At 33.8% G+C, this 20,863-nt stretch overlaps 3 protein-coding genes across 3 annotated transcripts; all 3 read left to right on the forward strand.

Moving 5' to 3' along the window:
* Positions 1-213: 213 nt before the first annotated feature.
* LOC128156597 (uncharacterized) lies at positions 214-1,904 on the forward strand. The gene is made up of 4 exons (XM_052818788.1): positions 214-458; positions 558-712; positions 988-1,118; positions 1,361-1,904. Exons 1-4 carry the CDS (start codon positions 265-267, stop codon positions 1,529-1,531), a joined length of 651 nt encoding a protein of 216 aa, XP_052674748.1. The 5' UTR covers positions 214-264; the 3' UTR covers positions 1,532-1,904.
* A 1,372-nt stretch (positions 1,905-3,276) lies between these two features.
* Positions 3,277-5,090, forward strand: LOC128156801 (FK506-binding protein 2-like). The gene is made up of 4 exons (XM_052819099.1): positions 3,277-3,566; positions 3,816-3,976; positions 4,071-4,201; positions 4,858-5,090. Exons 1-4 carry the CDS (start codon positions 3,373-3,375, stop codon positions 5,035-5,037), a joined length of 666 nt encoding a protein of 221 aa, XP_052675059.1. The 5' UTR covers positions 3,277-3,372; the 3' UTR covers positions 5,038-5,090.
* Positions 5,091-7,581: 2,491 nt separating this feature from the next.
* On the forward strand, positions 7,582-20,624 carry LOC128192077 (calpain-5-like). Its single transcript, XM_052864513.1, has 13 exons — positions 7,582-7,718; positions 10,345-10,522; positions 11,769-11,900; positions 12,302-12,504; positions 12,876-13,062; positions 13,456-13,649; positions 13,855-13,932; positions 14,068-14,242; positions 17,434-17,553; positions 17,645-17,841; positions 18,200-18,333; positions 18,469-18,605; positions 18,950-20,624. The coding sequence occupies exons 1-13, from the start codon at positions 7,702-7,704 to the stop codon at positions 19,139-19,141; spliced, it is 1,944 nt and encodes a 647-aa protein (XP_052720473.1). The 5' UTR covers positions 7,582-7,701; the 3' UTR covers positions 19,142-20,624.
* The last annotated feature ends 239 nt before the right edge of the window (positions 20,625-20,863 follow it).

Here is a 20,863-nt window from a genome sequence, read left to right on the forward strand (position 1 = left end):
CTATGTTGTTTTATACAATATGAGAATAAATAAAATGAAAATGCCTTGATCATAACTGATCCATACTCGTGCTGATGCCTGAAAGCTTATTATACCAATTACTATATGCGTATTAATTAATTAATGCAAATAATATACCCAGAAGCATCACCTGAAAGACTGGGTGAATATACTCTTGTTTCATCCAACAACTGCCACGTAACCCTGTATTTCTATATAAGCAAGCAAGCATGCACAAAACGGGATTCTCCTAATTAGACGAAGATGAGTCTGATGAGTATTATTTCAATTTGGGGGTTGTTTCTCCTCTTTTTGTCCCATAGTCAGGCGTCTGATGATGAACTGAAAGTGGAAGTTTTATACAAACCGAGGATCTGCATGAAAAAATCACAGACCAACAATATGTTGAAAGTTCAATACAAAGTGTTTTTTGAAAACGGGACTCTATTTCACTCAAGGTACTATCTGAAATTGGAGAGAGAGAGAGAGAGAGAGAGAGAGAGAGAGAGAGGTGTTAAAATTCAATCAATGCCCATCGTTTGTAATTTTTTTTACAGCTATGAAAAGGACCAGGTCATGCACGTTCCCCTGGGTCTTGAACACCCGTCAAGTGATGTGGAGACCGGTTTCAGGGAGATGTGTGTTGGGGAAAAGAGGCTCCTGACGGTCCCGCACCACGGCCAGGGGGACAGGGACCTACCCCTACAAAATGGTCATCATCAGTATATCTATAAAATAAAAATCATCTAAATCATCTATTTTATTAATAAGCAGTGCATTGGGAGGGGGAGGGGGGGGGGGTAAATGAGTTTTTTTTAAAGAATTTTGAAATTGTGCAGGTATTATACGACTTTTTTCTATTATATATGAAGGTTACAAATAACAAAAGTTTTCAAAAGAGCGTTTTAAAGTCGTTATTATGACGAAAATTCTGTGAGTGCATCTGCAGGGGGCATAATATCTAATAGAAACCATGTCTTTGACTAGGCGGTGTGATTCCAGCGAACACCCCCCTCTTGTATGAGGTGGAATTGATAGAGATTGAGGATAAAATAGATGTTAAACAGGGCTTTGAGTCCATTGACCTCGACGGGGATAACCACATCACGCTAGAAGAAGTAAGCAATAAAAACGCCCCCTCCCCTGAAAAAAAACAAACAAACAAAATATAACCCTTTAAAAATAGCTATTGAATTACATTTGAATCATGCTTTTTCAAAGAAAGAAAAATAATCGTTGAAAAAGAAAAAAAGTTTAAAAAAAAATATTTAAGTACCCACCCACCCCAATTGTACCAAACAAAAACATTAAATTAAGCCAATCATTCAATTACTAGTATTGTGTTTATTCTATTTTGCAGATTATGGAACAAATCAAAACGATCCAGGCGTCGGGAATCGGCCTCAAGCATGAGGTTCTGGAAGATCTGTACCAAAACCTGTTAACAGCCGCCGATGTGAACAAGGATGGAAAGATATCAATAGACGAATACAGAGACATCCTCCCCCACGATTTTAGAGACGAATTATAACGTTCTTTTAACCTGTATATTACTAGTATACCATGCGTCAATCCTACATATGTGTCGTATATCTCGTGAATGAAATGTATAATATCGATGTCTTTTGTCAGATTATTTTAGGACCATTGCTTGAATTTAAAAAAAAAAATTCGCCAGTTTTCATTTGAAAAAAAGTTGTAAATAGTGCTGATATTTGTTTGCTTGCTTGTTTGTTTGATTGTTTGTTTTTGTTGTTGTTCCATTCTGCAATATTATACTATTAGAACACTTGTAAAACTAATCCTTGTATCCATTGCTAGAGCTGTCAATTTCACGGCTAGATGATGTATACTAGCCTCCGGAGTAAGCATTACGTGTAAATATATCTATGATGTAATCATCAGCAATAAAGCTTGATGATATCAAATATAGCAGTGTTTCTTTTTCCTTGTGCCACGTCCCCCGTTACTGTGAACGCCCATTGGACGGTCTGACAGGATGACATCGGTCACCTCGGGTCAAGGTGTTGGGATCTTCTAGCATATTAATACTAGTATTATTTATCTTGTTTGGAACTATATACGTACATGGATATCTATTTTGACCACAGACCGGGAAGCCATTCTTGCTTTAACACGTCAGCAAAACAGGCCAAAATCAAAAATTAGAGAAGAGTACATGTACATGTATTTCGAAAAGATAAATAGGCATATAATTACCACATTTCTTTGGAGGGTGGGAAGGGCTTTTTTAAAGACTGTAGAGAGTTATAGTATGGATTCAAATACGTTACATGATCAGCGAAAAATGCTCTGTTTACCATACTTCTTCATTTGTAACATAGATTTTCGCTTTTGCTTATGTAATCTTAAATTGAAATATTTGATATCATAATATTTAGAATGATACAATAAGAACTGGTATTGCCTGCTTAGCACCAAGCAAGGGTAACATAGAAAATGTCGCTCAAATTTTGGTTGCCTCAGTAATTTGATGATGACCCTATGTATCTCTCCCTATCATAGATGAGATTTTTTATGATGTAGGGAGACAGTCTACGAGAACACTCTACGAATTCCTATGATCGAAATTTGAAAAAAAGTTAATACTGTCTTTTTGAAGTTTAAAACATATTTATCAGGCAATCCTCAAACACTAGATGTATTTGCTTTTTCTTACCTTTTTGTGCTTAAGATGAAATGAGATGCAATAAAAAGTTGAAAATTTTGCAAAACAAAAATATAAATTTACACTTAGGCCTATTGTATGATGGAAAAATGATCTTTGAATTTTAAAGGACCGGGTGGTCGTGATCATTGTTAGGCTATATTTAACTTCTTATAAAGAAGAGCTCGGTATCAAGATATAGGAAATGCTCAAATTTTAAAATTGAATTTTTTTTTCTGTACTTAATGTTAGTTTATGGCCAAAAATATCATATGTCAAAGTTTAAGGCATATTACGGACCACCCAGCCTTCTTAAACTAAAAAAAAAAAAATTTTTTTAATCAACCCAACATATAAGTGTACTGTATAAAAAATACAGTTTTAGTTGAAAATAGACAAAAGCAAGCCGTAGCTATACCCATACTAGGCTATACGTACGAGTCTGGTAGATAGAAGAGGACACAGATTATTGGCCCTAGTCAACACACCCTATCACCGAGCAGTGACGTATGATTGAATGCACATAAATTAACATTATTTTGTGGTAAGCATTTGTATCCTCTGTGGGATTCTTCGTATGAGTATTTTGTACATTTGTCATTGGCTTCAGCTACCTTGTTTACACTCAGAACATGTATATTAATTAACCAGTATAAACATATGCACATATAGTCTCATACCGTCTCTAGCAATATCAAATAAAGATGGTCTCTTCCAAGTGTGTCCTGCTGTTGTCCATTGTCTGGTTTGTTGGGACTTTGGGACAGTTTTTTCAAGATGACGTGTTTGTTGATGTAGAAGATTATGCGGAGCAATGTGAAACGGTTGCCAAGGAGAACGAGATTTTCCTGGTCCATTACCGGGCATTCCTGCCAGACGGAACAGAGTTCTTTTCTAGGTACGTGTATTTAATATATTGATTAAAAATTTATCATGCAATATCAAATTTTGGAGAAATTCTACACCACTTCTGTATAAATCAGGTACTCATTTAATGCATTTCTCATTTAATGCATTTCTATTGTGATGGCTAGATTATTATATGTATTTAAAAATGGCACTGTCGTTGACTTTTAAAAGCATCACCTATTACGGACATGTGTACAACTTTTTAAAAAACATTTTATCATTGCTTAATTCCTTTTAGCTACGATTTGCCGCATCCAGTTGTTTTGCTTCCAGAAAATACACAGACAGAAATAAAAGGGTTAAGGAAAGGCATTGTGGGTATGTGTGTGGGAGAGGTAAGATCTATAACCGTCCCCGCGTACCTGGGATACGGTGACCAAGAACACATCACAAAGAAAGGTCAGTGACGAAATACAATAATTTTGATTTAAGTTTAACTTTTGAATTTGGAGTCGTTTTATTGTTTAATATAGCGACTCTTTTCATTGTTTAGGGATCAAGATTCCTGCAAACTCGGAATTGGTGTACCAAGTAAGGCTCCTGTTTACAAATGACGCTGACCAGCTAGGAGACGCTTTCGACGCCATTGATAACAATAGGGACGGTTATCTTGATCGTCAAGAGGTAATTAAAACAAAGAGGTGCTAATTAAGAGGTATCAATCAAAATCAACTGTTTCCTTGAAATAATCTAATCAAGAAATAGTTTAGTAAAATTTCGCATTTCAAAGCTTATGCAATAACGTTGTCCTAATCTTATTTCAGTACTTTCAGTACTTTGATTTTATTTTATCCATGACATCACCCAACTTCAGTCAGATGTCTCTAAACGTGTTCGAACAAAACACTTCATTTGGTTTGATGATAAATTTGATAGGTTGATTATAATTGATGTTGATGCTGAATATGTTTGATATGATATAAATAATGATTGTAATGTTGTTCAGATTGGTTTATGATTTGCAATCGTGAAAGCTTGTCGTTCTTATCGAAAGCTAGGATGTTATCGCTGTTGATGTTGATGATGACGACGATAATGATCGATGATATGTTGATCTTCATTTTTGATCGTGATAATGGTGATGCTTTATTGAAGTTGTTTATACTTTGGGAATGTGGAAATGTGTTTCGTTTTTATTGAGATGATGTTGTTGTATTTGACGATCATAACGGTTACTTAGTATGATCATGATGGTAATGATAATTATGATGATGATGATGGTGGTGGTGAAGATTTTGTTGCTTTTGATACCGTTGTTATTTTGTTCCATTTTACTGTAGATCCGATATCAACTCGCCATTCTGGAGGGCGAGGCTGCAGCAACAGACATGGGGTTTGGCGAAGAAGACGCAAACGAAAAACTTGTCGAACTGATGTTTACGAATAACGACAAGGACCAAGATGGCCGACTTTCCCGCAGCGAGTATCTTGGAGTTCTCTATAGAGACGGAGAACTCTGAAGAAACTGAAACATTAGCAGGGCTTTCATGCGCGGGGGGGGGGGGGGGTCTGAGGGATGATTGTGTTTGCATATTTTAGATAATTTGATAAAAAAAAATTCGGGGGGGGGGGGGTCCGGTCCACCTCCCTCTAGATCCGCTCATGACTTTAATTCCAATAATGGTTCCGTTTCTGGTTAATGCAATATGTGACTGTCCAAGAGAACTCTTTTCACGTTTTCTGAATTTCGTGTGAAAGGAGTTTTATTCAACTGCATATAGAATACTATTCTAGTGCCTTACTGTACAGAAGCTTGGAAGTAGCGACATAATTAATTTGTCATTGCAGTTATTTATTTACATTTACTGTCTTTGTCTGTGATAAAAATACAAATCAACTTCGTTTTTATTTTTTGGTAAATGCAGCGTACATTGGCACATTGCCTAAAATCAGCTAGCGTGTTCAACGGCATAACGTACGTAGTTGCTTTGCACCGTGTGGTCATCATGACTAGTACTTGAAAAATCGTAACGGTTGTGTAATACCAGGCACGTGGCATCGCGGGGTGAGGGGGGGGGGGGGGGTTGGAGGAGGTAAGGAGGGCCTGCATCCTTCCCTTTACACTCACACTTTTTCTCGCAACCAACATATTTCCTTATAAATTTTGATGTAGTTGGTCCCACTTTTATGGGAGCATGTATAACATTCATAGAAATTGTAAAAAAAAAAAAAAAAATTAACATGGAAGTAGCATTTTCTGATTTAGGTCCCCCTTCCCCAATAAAATAAATATCAAAATTAAAAAAAACCTTTGGAAACTCATATTAAATCAAATAAACAAAGACACCGAAAAAAACGTGTTTTCCTTTAAAAGGTATTTATCATACAATCTATGAATAACTTTGATACAGATTTTAGCATTAAAGTAATTATCTTATCTCGGCAAATTCCCGTTTTGTGCAAATTTTTTTTTTACCAGTATTTGAATGAGTGCAACACGAAAACCGACCTCTTGGAACCCCTTATTAATAAAAAAAATAGCATAGTTCTGATGAATAATATGCAATTGAAGAAACGAAAATGAAACATTTGTTAAAAAACAAAATAATACAAGGTGTAAATACAGTGTACATGTACCCGTATGTTAGTGATTACTCTCACCCTTATGATTTCTAAAATTTTAAGGCATGAAAATGCATGATCAAGAAAGTAATGAATAATTTTTTTTTTTTAAAGATGCGAAACTATAAAAGTTTATAAGAAACAGTGAGTGACAGAAAGGCGGGACAGAGCCATTATGTGTGTGTGTGTGTGTGAGAGAGAGAGAGAGAGAGAGAGAGAGAGAGAGAGAGAGAGAGAGAGAGAGAGAGAGACCTAACAGTTTCCAAATCAATTCAGTTTAGGCTATAGCCCCATTTATGTCAAACCAGTTCTATTTTAATAAGGAAGGAGTCTTCTAGTTATCAAACATACTTCATATAATAAGAAATTCATGAAATTTTGTCACAGTCAAATGGATCATATTACCAAATGATTCTATCAATTTAATCAAATTTGACCTTTTTGTTTTCGCATAAAGGTCAGGTCAAGGTCACTACCTTTTTCCTCATGATAAAAATAAGTGTAGCTCTTTGTAGTTCTGTAGACATTTATTTAAGATTTGAAGATTCTATTCTTCTATGAAATGATAGAATGTCAGAATGTCTATCAGCTTATACTACTAAACTGAAATACGTATTTATACTGGAATTGATATTGTTTGGCCCGCATTTCCTCTAATTTTCCTAAGTTTTGAAGAAATTTTGATTATTTTTTTATGCTTCCAATAACAAAATATTTCTGATTTTTATGTTTATTATTTTTTTCATTGAAATCGGTCTCTATAAGTGAGGAAAATATTATTCAGCGGCCGATATGTGCATAAAAACTTAATAATCACATGTTTACGTTGGATATTGAAGTAAATTTTCACTTTAATTCATATTTGTTAATTATATTTTGAAACGTTACAAAGCAAAATGCTTTTTTTCGATTGTATTTTGATCTGTAGACATATGCTCCCCCCCCCCGTGAAACAACAAACCCTTTGGTATAAATATGCTAAAAAACAATATATATATAACCCATCTGACATAAGGTATTTTTGTTTCACGGGGGGGGGGGGGTGTTTTTATAATTTTTTTTTTTACCGTTTTCCGTTAGTTTCTGTTATGAAATGAGCTATTTTAACCCAAAATACATAGTTATCTCTCTTTGTTTGAACAAATCAATTATATTTAATGAAAATATACATTAATATTACATTATTATGAAAAAATAGATTAAATTAGATAATTATCAAAAAATTGATTTTAGTTAGACGGCTAGACAATGCTATCGTTCGCAGTCCTTTGTTCCATGAATGAATGATTTTTTTTATTGAATTGCAAGTAAATGATTTGATACATGAACATGCATTCATAAAAATTATTTGGTAACACCATTGTTCAACAGCTTCATATGTTTTCTAATAACATTTTAAGAGAAATGTTATGGATTGCGCATGAAAATACCGCAGTTGTTTTCCGGAAAATGCGGTTTCGACCAGACAAGGTTTAGTTGTTTATATCACGTTTGGAAGTTTTCCTATTTTGGTACCAAACATGAATGAGTGATACTATCAAGAAGCAGAAGGAAAAATTAGAATGGACAACATATCAGGGTAAAATTTTTTGGGAGCATTGATGTTATTCGATTTATAAGGCTGTCATAATGATGTTAAATAGTTTGACATATTTCAAATTGTTTCCCTACACAGTACACTGTGTGACTGCACTGCAGTAGCCTATAGTTTTACAGTAGACTACAGACACGGATGCATGTAAGAATTAAATGAATGGGTCCAGGGAAGAGCCCTGGTCAGGGCCCAGAATGCGAAGTTCCCAGGTTTTAGGGGTTTTACACTTTTATGAGCTAATCTTGTTTAATTAGTGTTTAATTATCGCTTTGATATTATGATAGCAGTATTGAATAAAAAAGTGATTTGACACGTGCTTGTTAGCGTATGCATGTCTTGCAGTGGTATATATTTGTATGTATTGTCAAAGATGAAAAGCATTGTCGTTTTGATCTTTGAAAAAAGTAGATAGATATCTATGCCATTATGCCAAGCAGTTGAATTTTTATAGGATATAATTTGAAACGAAGAATAATATCTATATACTATACTAAGCACTGTACCAGTTATCAGCTAAAAGAACTCGACCCACAAACCATGAAAAATGGCCTAGTTTCAAATATTGAAAATTTTACCATTATATACGTACACTCTCTAGAATATGTGCTTCCTGGAAATGTTTTTCTTTTTTTAATATCTCTCATAGTCTTCTTGTATAACGTCGTTAAATATGGTGTTATAAATTGTCAAGTCGGCTTATTTGCATGAAAATGATCACGATGCACAGTGCTGTGTAAATGCATTATTCAGCAAATGATTGATTTTCTGTAATCAAATTGAGCCGTAATGATCTGGCTTTTGGTGAATTTTCGGACTCATTTGCAAACATCCGGTGAAAGGAAACTAGTGCATATTTTGATTTGGACTCTTGTATAGATGGAAAATATTCCCTTAGAAATGTTCTAAATCTTTGTGAATTTTTTAATATTCACTAGGCCAAATGAGGCATATTGTAGACCGAGTTCTTCAAAGTTTTCTTTTCGTATTTCCTTATTTCTTGATATTTTTGGATAAAACTTGGCATACTTTAAATGGTGATTTCCTTGTTTATCCATCTGATATATTATATCATTATTAAGAACTCAAAACATCTTGTTTTTGTGCTTTTTAGCAAGCCTCCAATTTGCCATGTTTTACGATTTACTGTACCAGTTATCGGCTTTGCAATAATCACATAGTAAAATCCCTGTGCATTTTGATTTGATACCCTGCATAATGTAATTTGAATTATGCCTCTTTTTGTGTCAGACTAAAAGTAGTAGGGGTTATGATACATAACCAAAACTCATAAAATTATTCGTTTGTTATCATACAGTAATACACAAAATCATAGACTATTCAGCACATAATATTGTGCAATCAGGCATTCAACTGCGCTATGAATGTCTAGGAGTTCATGAATTCCTTTTGTTTCTACATGTTATATGCATTGATATTATGTGTCCAGGGTTGTCTCTAAAAATTGAAGTAGAAGGGAGAAATAAAAAAGTAGAAGGGGTTCTGGGGGTCTAGCTCATAGCTAGATTGTGTTTGAAATGCAATAATAACCGGGTAATTACGTCACTTTAGGCGGGGAAATTCCCCGCCTCCCGGGTCTTAGAGACAACCCTGTGTGTCAAAGAAGGTATATAAGAATTTATCACAAAAGGATGTCACTTCCCCCACTGCTGAAATTGCAAAGATGTAAATCAGCGGTAAACAATGATTGTTTAAACTCATGGTTATCGATAAATCATATTCAAGAAAGTTTTCAAGCAAACTTACTTTTCTTTATTCGAAACAGATGACTGAATTAAAAAATCTATATACTATGCTATAAACCTGAACTCTCAGTTTAGCCGATAAATGGTACAGTACCAATAGTTAAGTTGCAAATTGCAATATGAATATGTATCAACCAATCTTCTAACGTAGCACTGTTTCTTGGTTTTAACATCTTTCAAGTGTGAATGACATCTTTCCACAGAGGCCTAAGAACCTGATACCCAGGTAATGGTATGAGAAGTTGGATTCTCAGAATTGTAGTCAATTGAATGTTTCACTGGAGTTTATTTTCTTGAAATAAATCTGAGATTGTTGAGCAATGAATTTTTAAAAGTTTTTATTACAAAATCTACCTCTGCATGCATTCTTGTATTTGGCCATGATTAATTGTTGAAGTTTGATTTCAAATTTTAAAGTTTCCAGCAGGAGAAAATCACAAATGCATTTATTTACATAAATCACAGAGCTTCACAAATGTGACAGCTGGAGTTAGGATACTGACAGAGCTGGTTAGGCAGTATATATGATAATAAAGATGAACACACAGTCTTAAAATCTTCTTTTCAGCATAGACATTTTAGGAATGGGATGTTAATCAGAAAAGAAATATTTATATTTTAGAGGCAGTTATTTTTCAATCAAGTTATAAAATTTTATTGATTTAATTGTAATTTAAAATGGGTTTGTGGAATTTAAATGTTGTTTCAAAACTTTGATATCTATACTAAACATTGAACCATATAAAAGTTTCATTAACAGGAATCTATAAAATAAACAAAATTTACTCCCCAGTGGTTATTTCTGCTTCTATGGTATTCGCTAACGCATTGTTTCCCCCTTGTTTCAGTGTGATATCGGGGCTCTTCGAGTCGGCCACTCCATACAAGAACCAGAAGTACAGCCACCTAAAGAAGGAATGCATCAGTGCTGGGAAACTTTTTGAGGATCCAGTTTTTCCAACAGTGGCCAGTTCTCTGTCCTACACTGGATATGCACCCCGAGACATTGTCTGGAAAAGACCAGGGGTAGGTCTCTAGAAATATTCTCTATCATATTAGAAATCATTAGAGCTTAGGGCCGGGCAGCACCAAAACAAGAAGCAAATATCTGCCTTAAATAGCCCCTATGTTACCGTTGTTTCATTAATAATCATGGGTGTCAATTTTTGTGAGATTTGAAATACATGCTTGTTAAGGATACATGAAATTGTGGAAAATGGCTCTTCCAATACAGATTTTTGTCTTATTTCTAAATCCTTTTAATGTGAATATGACTTTCAATTAATTTCTTTCTCTTAATAAAAATGAAATAAATAATTAAAAATATTTGAAGATCAATTATGGTATTTTTATTTCATATTTATGATGATTAAAAAATTGTTGTCACTTTGTTCAGTTGTACTTGCTACTGCAATTAATAACCAAGTGATCTGTATAAAAACATGTTGTCTAACATACTTTATTTTTTTCAAGCTGTTGGTTAAATGGAAATTCCAGATATTTCAGTTGATAAATTGTAATTCTATATCAGACTATGCTACTTGAATTACCGGTAGTTGATTCTGACTTTAAATGTTAATCATCCAAGTGTTAACATTTTACAGTTACATGTATTGTTCTTGTACGGTGATGGTTTTCAAAAGATTTAATACTTCCTATTCTTTTATAGTTATGAAACAAAACAATACAGTAGGTTTAATAACGACTCATAAATAGAAGGAAATGGGAAAAATTTCTAACTTTTTATCTCCCAAAAATTATGACAATGCATTCTTTTATCTAAATAGAACTAATTTTTGTATCCCTGTTTATTTGATTATATGTATTTCAGTGAACACTACAACCTTTAATTAACTATATGCATAGAAGTTTGAATACCAGAATACGTGGTAAAGTGATTAAAATGCATGGGATGCAATTTTTTGGAATGTCTCCCCTTGCGCTTTGATTTTAATTTCATAGGGAAAAAATTGCAATGAAAGATGATTTAAACACACAAGTAATTCCCTTATTATGCATTAGTTATCTTTTTATCCTCTCTTTTTTATTCCCTTATTGTGCAATAGTTATCTTTTTGTCTTTTTTTAAACAAAATTTTGAATCCATGCAAAATCCAAGAACAGAATTGATTTACTTTGTTGGGATTTTTTGCTCTTTGTTTGTGGATAAAATTAAAGTAACACAAAGCTTAAAATATCAACCTAACATCATTCTTGTGACAGTACATACATTTTTTTAAAAATCCTGCTATGTTCAATATTTCTTTAAATAGGAAATAGCCAGTGATCCAAAGTTTTTCGATGAGGGTGCGAGCGCTGATGACTTTGCCCAAGGATCCCTGGGAAACTGTTGGTTTGTGGCCGCCTGCGCTTGTATTGCCGAGGATAAGTCGTTGTTGAAAAAGGTACGCAGAGAATGAAGCATGAAGTGAAATCATGTTGCTATGAAATAACAGTCTTCTGGAATGAAAATTCACATATACATCTGGAGGTACTGTAAATTCCTAATTAAATGCAAGGAATTTATATCCGTGTAAAATTGCGAGAAGACCTCGCAAATTTTCAAATATTGCCGTTATTTTCTGAGAGTTGGGAACAATAAGAATTAAATTTGGATAAACATTCCTTGTTTTGGATTTTATATTCTCGCGATTTGATACAAAACAGCAGAATCACGGAAATAAGTACTCCCGTAATATAAGGAATTTACAGTATCAAAAATAATGAGAGGATAATTGACATCAGTGCTGATGTGGATTTTTTTCGTTTGGGGTTATCTCATTTGTTTTAAATATAATGATTTTAGATTGTGCCTGACTATGAGGAACAAGAGTGGAGCAAGGATAACAAGTATGCTGGGATATTCCACTTCCGATTCTGGCAGATGGGGGAGTGGATTGATGTTGTCATTGATGACCGTCTCCCCACCAGACATGGAGAACTAGTTTACGTACAGTCACGCAGCAAAAACGAGTTCTGGTCTGCCCTTCTAGAGAAAGCTTATGCAAAGTAGGTCTATGTTAATATGCCACTTTTAAATTTGAGATTGATCATTTTCTATTTGTAAAGTCAAATGTCCAAATGAGGAAAATAAACTCGTGGTACATGTTCATATATCAAGTATGTAGTAAGATAAATATTTGGGTACGCTTTCAAATATACAAACAATAAGCTACCTTTAAAAAGGATGATTACTTAATAACATAGTACTTAGTACCTCTACTAGCTTTTAAGTCACACAACATACATATCGTTTAGAATCTTGCAATTGAAAAATATCAATGGACATAATTTGACGATCTGAAAGCAATAAATATTAATATTTAATGTATCTGTACATAAGATGAAATGCTGTATATTGTCTTGTTGATCTGTTGCAGAATTTTTGGAGATTATGAGTCGTTGAAAGGGGGACAAGCCAAGGATGCAATGGTGGACATGACGGGAGGAGTAGGGGAGGCACTCGAGCTGAGGGACTACACAAAGACAGAAGAGGACAAGCTCAAGTTGTTCAAAATTCTCCGCAAGTGCAAGGAGCATCACTCCCTCATCAGTGCTGCAATACCGGTAATTCTCGAAAAATCGTTGTCCTCTGAAAATGGTGGAGACTTCTCCTTCATTGCTATTAGACATTGAATTTTTTTTCTGACATCTGATGTTTAATCTGTCTAAAGTAAAAACCAGTATTATTCCCATTCATGATAAAAGGTGCACTGCACTTTTATTGGCAAATAGAAATAATATGGTGGAATATGACATATCGGCAATTGTTAAACTGATGTTATTTAATGATCAAATAGCTAAATCTTTGCCAAACTATATCAACATGCTCTGCAAAAGAGCAATCCAGCAGTTATTGTAAAGGGTTAGTACATATGTACACATACCAGAATTTGTACAGTATGGCTTATGCTATCAAGCATGTCAAAATAACATTATCCTGTAACCTATATCCTGTAGGTGACCAGTGCCAATGATATGGAGGCTCAGTTATCTTGTGGGTTGGTCAAAGGCCACGCCTACAGTGTCAATGCAGTGAAGAAGGTCAGACTGGGGAAGGGCCTTATGTCCCACTTCAACAAGGAGAAAATCCTGATGATCCGCTGCCGTAATCCATGGGGCGGGACCGAGTGGAAAGGAGCTTGGAGTGATGGGTACTTAACTCAATGCTGGATTATCTCCCTTCGTGCATCATGGGCACCAATGCCAAAGAGAAATTAAATTTTAATTGCCAAAATTGCCAAATATCAAAGGAACACATTTTTAAACTACATCATTTGTGTTGAAAATTGTAATTTACATCAAAACATAGAGCCATTATTTCAAGCTTTATATTTAAAGCCATTTTTATATTCATAGATCACCTGAATGGGAGAAAATCAGTTCCAGTGAGAAGAAAGACATGGGTCTTACATTTGATGAAGATGGAGACTTTTGGTAGGTATTTAACTATTCTTAGTGAAATGGAGACTCAACAGGGCTCAGCTTTATTTACGTGTCATCCAGAACTATTAGATTAATCTTTCAGATATTTACTTATACACATGTATATCGTTAAATATTTTGATGTAGGATGACCTTTGATGACTTCCTGACCTACTATACATCGATGGACATTTGCCACATTGTGAACACATCCTTAATTACTTTCCACAAATCCTGGAAGGAAGGCAAGGCATTTGGAGAGTGGAAGAAGGATAAGTGTGGAGGATGCCCCAATTATAACACATTTCTTAAAAACCCGCAGGTAAGTAAATATGGACACTAACAGTACTGTAGACTTGAAATATCTCGTAGTGTTTTTAATTTCACTTGCAATTGACTTTTTTCTGTTATCATTAAACCTTTGTGAATATTGTGCAGAAATATCAGATTTGTTTTCCTCTTAGCAGTTAAAAGATCGAGTTATAGACTATTATTTACTATACTCTCTTACTAAAAAAACTGTTTGCTATCATGAACTGTTTCTTTAAAATCATGAGTATTTTATTATAGGAAAATCTATTCTTTGTGAAATTAAAAACATTTTGAAAAATATCAATGCATTAAACTGTGTGAATTTCAGACATGTGGAATTAAAGATGTTTACAGTATTTAGTTTACCGGTACATTGTCAATTTACTCATAAAAGAGTACCCGGTGTTATATAGTGCCTTTTCCCCCTAGCCATCTTTCCCCCCGGAAAAATGGCTATATAGCAGTTCTTCCCCCCGGAAAAATGGCTATATAGCAGTTTTTCCCCCAGGGAAAGCTGACTATATAGTGGGCTTTCCCCCTTTTTATAGCCAGATTACCCCCACAGAAAACCTACTATATAGTGGATTTTCCCCTTTTTTTACATTCCGGCCATGTATATGGCGGATCTTTCGTGGCAATAATTTGCAATAATTGATATGATATTAATTTCTCATAAAAAAGGAAAATTGTGGCATTTATTAATACATAGAATAGTTTTTCAACCCCAAATATGAACTAAGGCATGCGCCTTCATAACATGCATGTGTCATCATCGTTTATTTTACCTGTTCTCACCCCTTTTTGGAACACCTTTTACACGGATTTCATAATACCTCGAATCTTTTTTCATCTAATTGATGCTTATCTACAGTTTTGACTTCGGCGTTCTGAACACGTGAGAACACATTTGAGTGAAAATACGCCGATTTGGAAATTTAATTTTCCAATGTATTACCATCAATGTATAAGCTTCTCCCAGGGAACTAACTGACCAATCTTAACTTAATTTTGTAGAGGAATGGAATAAAAAGTGGAAATGCATTACTCTCTTCGTCCAAAAGGCCATCAATTTTAAATTAATACCGTTAGAATTGACGCTCTTAAAAACAATTATATATTTCTTCTTCTAAATATCAAACGGGAGACAGGATGTAATGATATGATGAGAAACTGAAATGTTTTAGTTTTACTTTGATTGATGGGGTTCTAAATCATGGTTAAGGGGTATTTTAATTATGTATTAAAAGCATGTGTAAAGTTAATGTTTTCCATTTCGTTTTAAAGTTACGCATATTCATATTTTTAAGCACATTTCTACGAAACACGAGATATTATGATGTAAACATTTCAAAAAACAATGAAATGTCTTCACAACCAGAACAATGTCGGTATCTTTGCTGTTTACTTTGGAAAATGTGAAATGGAGCATGAACTAACTTTATGTTTATATTGTCACTCACTATTTGCTAATTTTTTTCACTTTTAAGTTTGCAACGTGATTTATAAATATACAATTTTGAAAACGATGCTATATAAATCAAGATATACGATTCAATTACCTAAAAAAAAATTATACTATTTGTTTCATATTTTTGCAATAAAGATTTACTTGTGTACCATATTATTTCTTCGAACAATTAAACAAGGGTAATTAAAAAAACAAAACAAAAAACAACCAACACATATATTGTGATGAGTTGACTTTTTTAAATATAAGCTTGTTCTTCTAATCAACTAACAAGTAAAAAAGTCGTATATGCGCTTAGGTTGGTTATTTATTTTTGATTTTCGGTTTCTCCTTTTATGAATAAAACTTCATTGATTTATTTATCTAATTATTTATTATATCATTAGTCATCTTATGAATTGATTAAATGTTTTGAAGAATAATGAATTTTACCCGCGTACCTTTTTAAAAAAAATTGTTCGTAAATTAAAAAAATAAGATTTTGATAAAGAAATATATGAGTGATTGTGTATTTTTAAATGATATTTTTACTTTTAAATGACTGTAGTAATAGGTTCACGTGGTCATCTATAGTTTTTGAGATATGGGGCCCTAAAAAATACATATTCTTTATACATGTAATTGGATTTCAAACATCGGGCTCGAAAACAACAAAGGCTCCTACCCTGCATGGGGGCTTAAATTTTCGGTGTCATCTACTAGTGGTATACCACTATCACTGTGACAATATGGTTAATTGGTCATCTCTAGAATTTGAGATTCGGGTCCCCACTTATAGAACACTATTCAATCATTATAATGGGGTTTTAATCATCGGGACCTGAAACATCAAGGGCCCCTACCCTTAGAGCTGAAATTTTCAAAGTCATCTTCAAGTGGTAAACCACTGCCACTATAAAAATATGGTGATATAGTCATCTCTAGTTTATGAGACATTGGACCCTAAAGAATATGCACTATAATTATTATAATAGGATTTTAAAAATCGGGCTCTGGAACATCGGAAATAAAATTTCTCTAACACAGAGGTTTAGCCTGGATGAAATTTTCACAAACAGACAAACAGTCCGATAAATTTATCAAGAAATTCTTAAAACATTCTCGTTTAATACAATTTCAGAACACAGAATTATGCATATAAGTGTATAACTTGTAAAAAAAATTTCATTAAATTACCTAAATTAAGTTGTATGTGTAATTTCATTACACACATGTTCAACTTTCACCATTGTCTATAAAAATAATAAATCGGCAACACGAAACTTAACCTGTACAGATGAATGCAGATATACATGTATGCAACCTGGGAGTGTAGAAACATTGATTTTAATCCTTACTGGATTTCCATAAATATTTTTTATAAAATCTGAACCAAAAAAGTGAGGGAGAAACCCTACTATAGCGGAAAAGCTACTATATAGTAGCTTTTCCCCCCGGGGGGAAAGGCTACTATATAGTAGGTTTTCCGGGGAGAAAAGCTACTATGGGGGAAAAACTGCTATACAACACCGGTACTGTTAATTCATGTTATATCAAATGTACAATGTAACCCATTTTCTTTGGTACCCTGGAATTTCATCTTTTTGTCAAACTTTTTAGCTTTGAGATTATTCTATCAACATGTGCCATGATGCTAGAAATACATGTATACAATAAAATTCCTACATGCACATGTACACAGTAGCTTTCAAGTGTGAACAAAAATGAGAAATAAAAAAAAATTTATTTTCCAGTTTGTTTTTGATGTTGAATTGGAAGAAGATGAATTGATGGTATCATTGGAACAATGGGACAAACGAATAGATCGTGAACTCGGAAAAGAAAATGATACTATAGGCTTCTTCATTATGAAGGCAAGTACACATACTACCTTACTCAAAACATTATTCCTTATTCTTCAGTGTCCAAAAAAGTGATTGTTTATTATACTATATTATATGACAGGCTGATATCAACAGGAAGTATCGTATGCACGATAAATTAGAGAAGGTCCATTCAGGAACCTACAGCAATGCCAGAAATCAGTTCTCCCGCCTAACCTTAAAACAAGGAAGATACTGCATAATACCCTCTACATTTGAACCCAACTGTCCAGGAAGATTCCTGTTAAGAGTGTATGCTGACAAAAATCCAGATCTAAAGTAAGCTTCTTTGAAAGAATTTAACAAAACGGGGATTTCTAAGAATGTCATTACTGTATACAGGGTTATTTTCATACCGTGTTTTTTTTTTGCCTTTCCTCACCTGCAAACGGTTTTGTCTAGTCTTGAGTTTGCCCTAACAAAGTTGTGTTTAAAGAGAGATTCTTTGAAACGTTGGAATTCGCCCAGTCTTCAATTCACCCGCTGACAATGAAGGTGAAAGGGCCGAAAATAAAACGGGGGTGAATATTTCCCTGTACATTGTATAGTATTCAAAATGTCGCTCTCATAGATTTTTAGATAAAACTTAAACCAAATGATTTTACAGTTGTTTGATATACATTATTGATTTCTTCAGAGAGCTTTATTTGGATGAACCTCCACCACCTAGTTCTGGGTTTTTGGGAATTGGATCAAAGAAACCAAAAGTGGCAGCAACACAAATAATGATTCTCAAAGCCGAGGGTTTAGAAGTCCAGGATAAAGATGGGTGTAAGTGTTAAGTCAATACACTGATGTATATTTATATGTACCTGCATCACCATCCCAAATGCTATGGCTGAAAAGAATATGTTTTGAAAGCAGTATGAATTGAAAACTTTAAGATGACATTTCTCATTTCTCTAGTTTCCGATCCCTATTGCGTTGTCTTCTGTGAGAAGAAAAAAGTCACAACTCCGGTAATAAGGAACAATATCAACCCCGAGTTCAATGAGCGCATTACGGTCTACCACAGGAAGCCCGATGAGGACATCACTGTTGAGGTCAGTCTGGTATTGTTTTTCAAGTCCCAGTACACAATAAATTTGAAACTTATTACACTGTAATTGTTTACATGTACTTTGATAATTCATACGTTTTTTGTCAGGATTTTCATATCGATTCATGTAGATCAGAACATAATTTCATTTATCCAATTAGTGTGCTATGTACATGTACTGGTATATTTATAATAAAATAAAATGAAAATTTGGTACATGTATAACATGAGCTTGAGTTTCCCTATTATCAAGTGTACGTATCTGTTTTTCAGATAAAGAGAAATTCATTTGTATTTTGTTTTCCACCACTTGCCTATAACTGTAGACTCTTGTTTTGTTTTCTCCAGATCTGGAATTTGAACATGATGAGGGATCGCTTTATGGCTATGTGTACAATCAAGATGTCAGAGAGATCTAAGTTTGATGGCCACCACGTCTTCAGATACGAGCTGTTCGGCAAGGATAAAGAGGCATCGGTCCAAAAACCGGGAACGCTTTGGCTTCGACTGCTCCACACTACCGACATGACCAAAGTATAATCACCGGCCGCTGGAGTGTTTTCTGGTTCTCCTTTGGCTGGTGGAGTCCTGTATGTGAGCCCTAATCACTATGAGACTTCTTTTCAATATCACTTCAAGTCTTCATTCAAAGTAACATACTCTGCACTGAGAATTTTATCAGATTAGTAAAGGCTGAATCAGCTAGGGGGATAAAATCTTGTATAAAAACGAAGACATTTTATTTTTGATCTCTCTATTATTTAATAAAATAGCTTTAATAGTTGATAATTACCATAGTGCCTTCTAGATAATAGATAGCTTTATCATTATATTTTTACATGTATTAAGGAAAAACCTTTTTGTCTGGCACAACTTCTTTAGATTTGGTCCAGAATTTTTTTATGTGTGGAAAAAATCTAATGTACAAGAAGGATTCTTCTCCTTAATTGGTACTCGAAATCTTAGGAATGAGGTTAAATTTTTTCCATATATTTATTAAAACCAAGGGAAAAATCTATTTACTGGTATGTATGAACTCTGATTTTGAGAGATATGGATGCATTGGATGGACTGATAATTATAAACATCTTCTGTACATGTACACTGTAAAACATCGAAAATATAACGATGACCAATAAATATACCTCATCCTAAGAATATAGCAATTACAATGTAATATACCGATACCATTAAACATACACAAAAGAGTTTTAAGAAAAATGTCTCAAAGTAAGTCCTTTTTGTCGAGTTTGTAATTTATCCCTACTGTTGGGTGCTCTTTTACACCTTATATATATATATATATATACATGTATACTATATTTATAGAGGTTGTGCAAAACTGTGTAACCATGGCATTTGTGTTAGATTTTGTCTTTTTAAATTATACTGATGCATACTTTTTATGAAATAAGAACAAAATTTATTTTATATTTTTGTACCTAATCTTGGACAAGTTTATGTATACTTGCACATGTTTATTCTAATCAAACAAAATATTTTTGAAGATCTAGTTTTTGTAAGTGTACATTTATGTACCAGTTCATGTGCGAGAACTCAGTACGATACCGTGTTTTGTTGAATAGACAAGTTAATTTGAACAGCAAATGTTTCCTTGGATGTGATGACTACCAATATACGGGGTACTCCAAATTAAATATCTCCAACATTCTGTATGCATGAGATATACATCCACTTGTATATGGCCAGATACTGGTAAATCGATTCAAGTAATTTAACGTAGGCCCAGAAAAAAGATAGCTTGGATTTTTTGAAATTCTGTACTGGTGTTTAATGAATGCTCAAATCTTTATGCATTTGGAACGCACAAAAATTATCTTATGAGCTAATTTATAGGTTATATATATATTGTACATTATACTGCAAAGCTTGATTTATAAGCTGAGCTGTTCCATAGCATACTATGGTTTGATGTTAAAGCTAAAATATTCATGACTGTTCAATATCCTGCTGTTTTATACTCTATGTTAACATCTAGTCAAATAAAAGATGAAAGCTTGAATAGAGTTGTTGTGGTTTTTAACCAGTAGTTAATTTGAGATCTAAACAACTCTCAAACTTCAGTGTATTCATTCCCCTATCTCCATTGTACAGTGCATCTCTGTATTGTGATGTACCTATATATCCTCATTCCAAACAGCAACAAAATCAAACTTACTGGTTCATGTATATATTTGATAGTTTATGATCAATACTTAACAGGTCAGCTCAGTTGTGTAAGAGTTGTCAAGTGCTTTGGGA

The sequence above is a fragment of the Crassostrea angulata genome, chromosome 7 (genome assembly GCF_025612915.1).
Source record: "Crassostrea angulata isolate pt1a10 chromosome 7, ASM2561291v2, whole genome shotgun sequence".
NCBI lineage: Eukaryota > Metazoa > Mollusca > Bivalvia > Ostreida > Ostreidae > Magallana > Magallana angulata.

Excerpts from the sequence above, each read along its gene's own strand:
- LOC128156597 (XM_052818788.1), top strand. The coding sequence starts at position 265 with ATGAGTCTGATGAGTATTATTTCAATTTGGGGGTTGTTTCTCCTCTTT. Across the intron at positions 459-557 it reads GGGACTCTATTTCACTCAAG|CTATGAAAAGGACCAGGTCA; the intron begins GTACTATCTGAA and ends TTTTTTTTACAG. Across the intron at positions 1,119-1,360 it reads ACCACATCACGCTAGAAGAA|ATTATGGAACAAATCAAAAC; the intron begins GTAAGCAATAAA and ends TCTATTTTGCAG.
- LOC128156801 (XM_052819099.1), top strand. The coding sequence starts at position 3,373 with ATGGTCTCTTCCAAGTGTGTCCTGCTGTTGTCCATTGTCTGGTTTGTT. Across the intron at positions 3,977-4,070 it reads AGAACACATCACAAAGAAAG|GGATCAAGATTCCTGCAAAC; the intron begins GTCAGTGACGAA and ends TTCATTGTTTAG. Across the intron at positions 4,202-4,857 it reads GTTATCTTGATCGTCAAGAG|ATCCGATATCAACTCGCCAT; the intron begins GTAATTAAAACA and ends ATTTTACTGTAG.
- LOC128192077 (XM_052864513.1), top strand. Across the intron at positions 11,901-12,301 it reads ATAAGTCGTTGTTGAAAAAG|ATTGTGCCTGACTATGAGGA; the intron begins GTACGCAGAGAA and ends TAATGATTTTAG. Across the intron at positions 13,063-13,455 it reads TCATCAGTGCTGCAATACCG|GTGACCAGTGCCAATGATAT; the intron begins GTAATTCTCGAA and ends TATATCCTGTAG.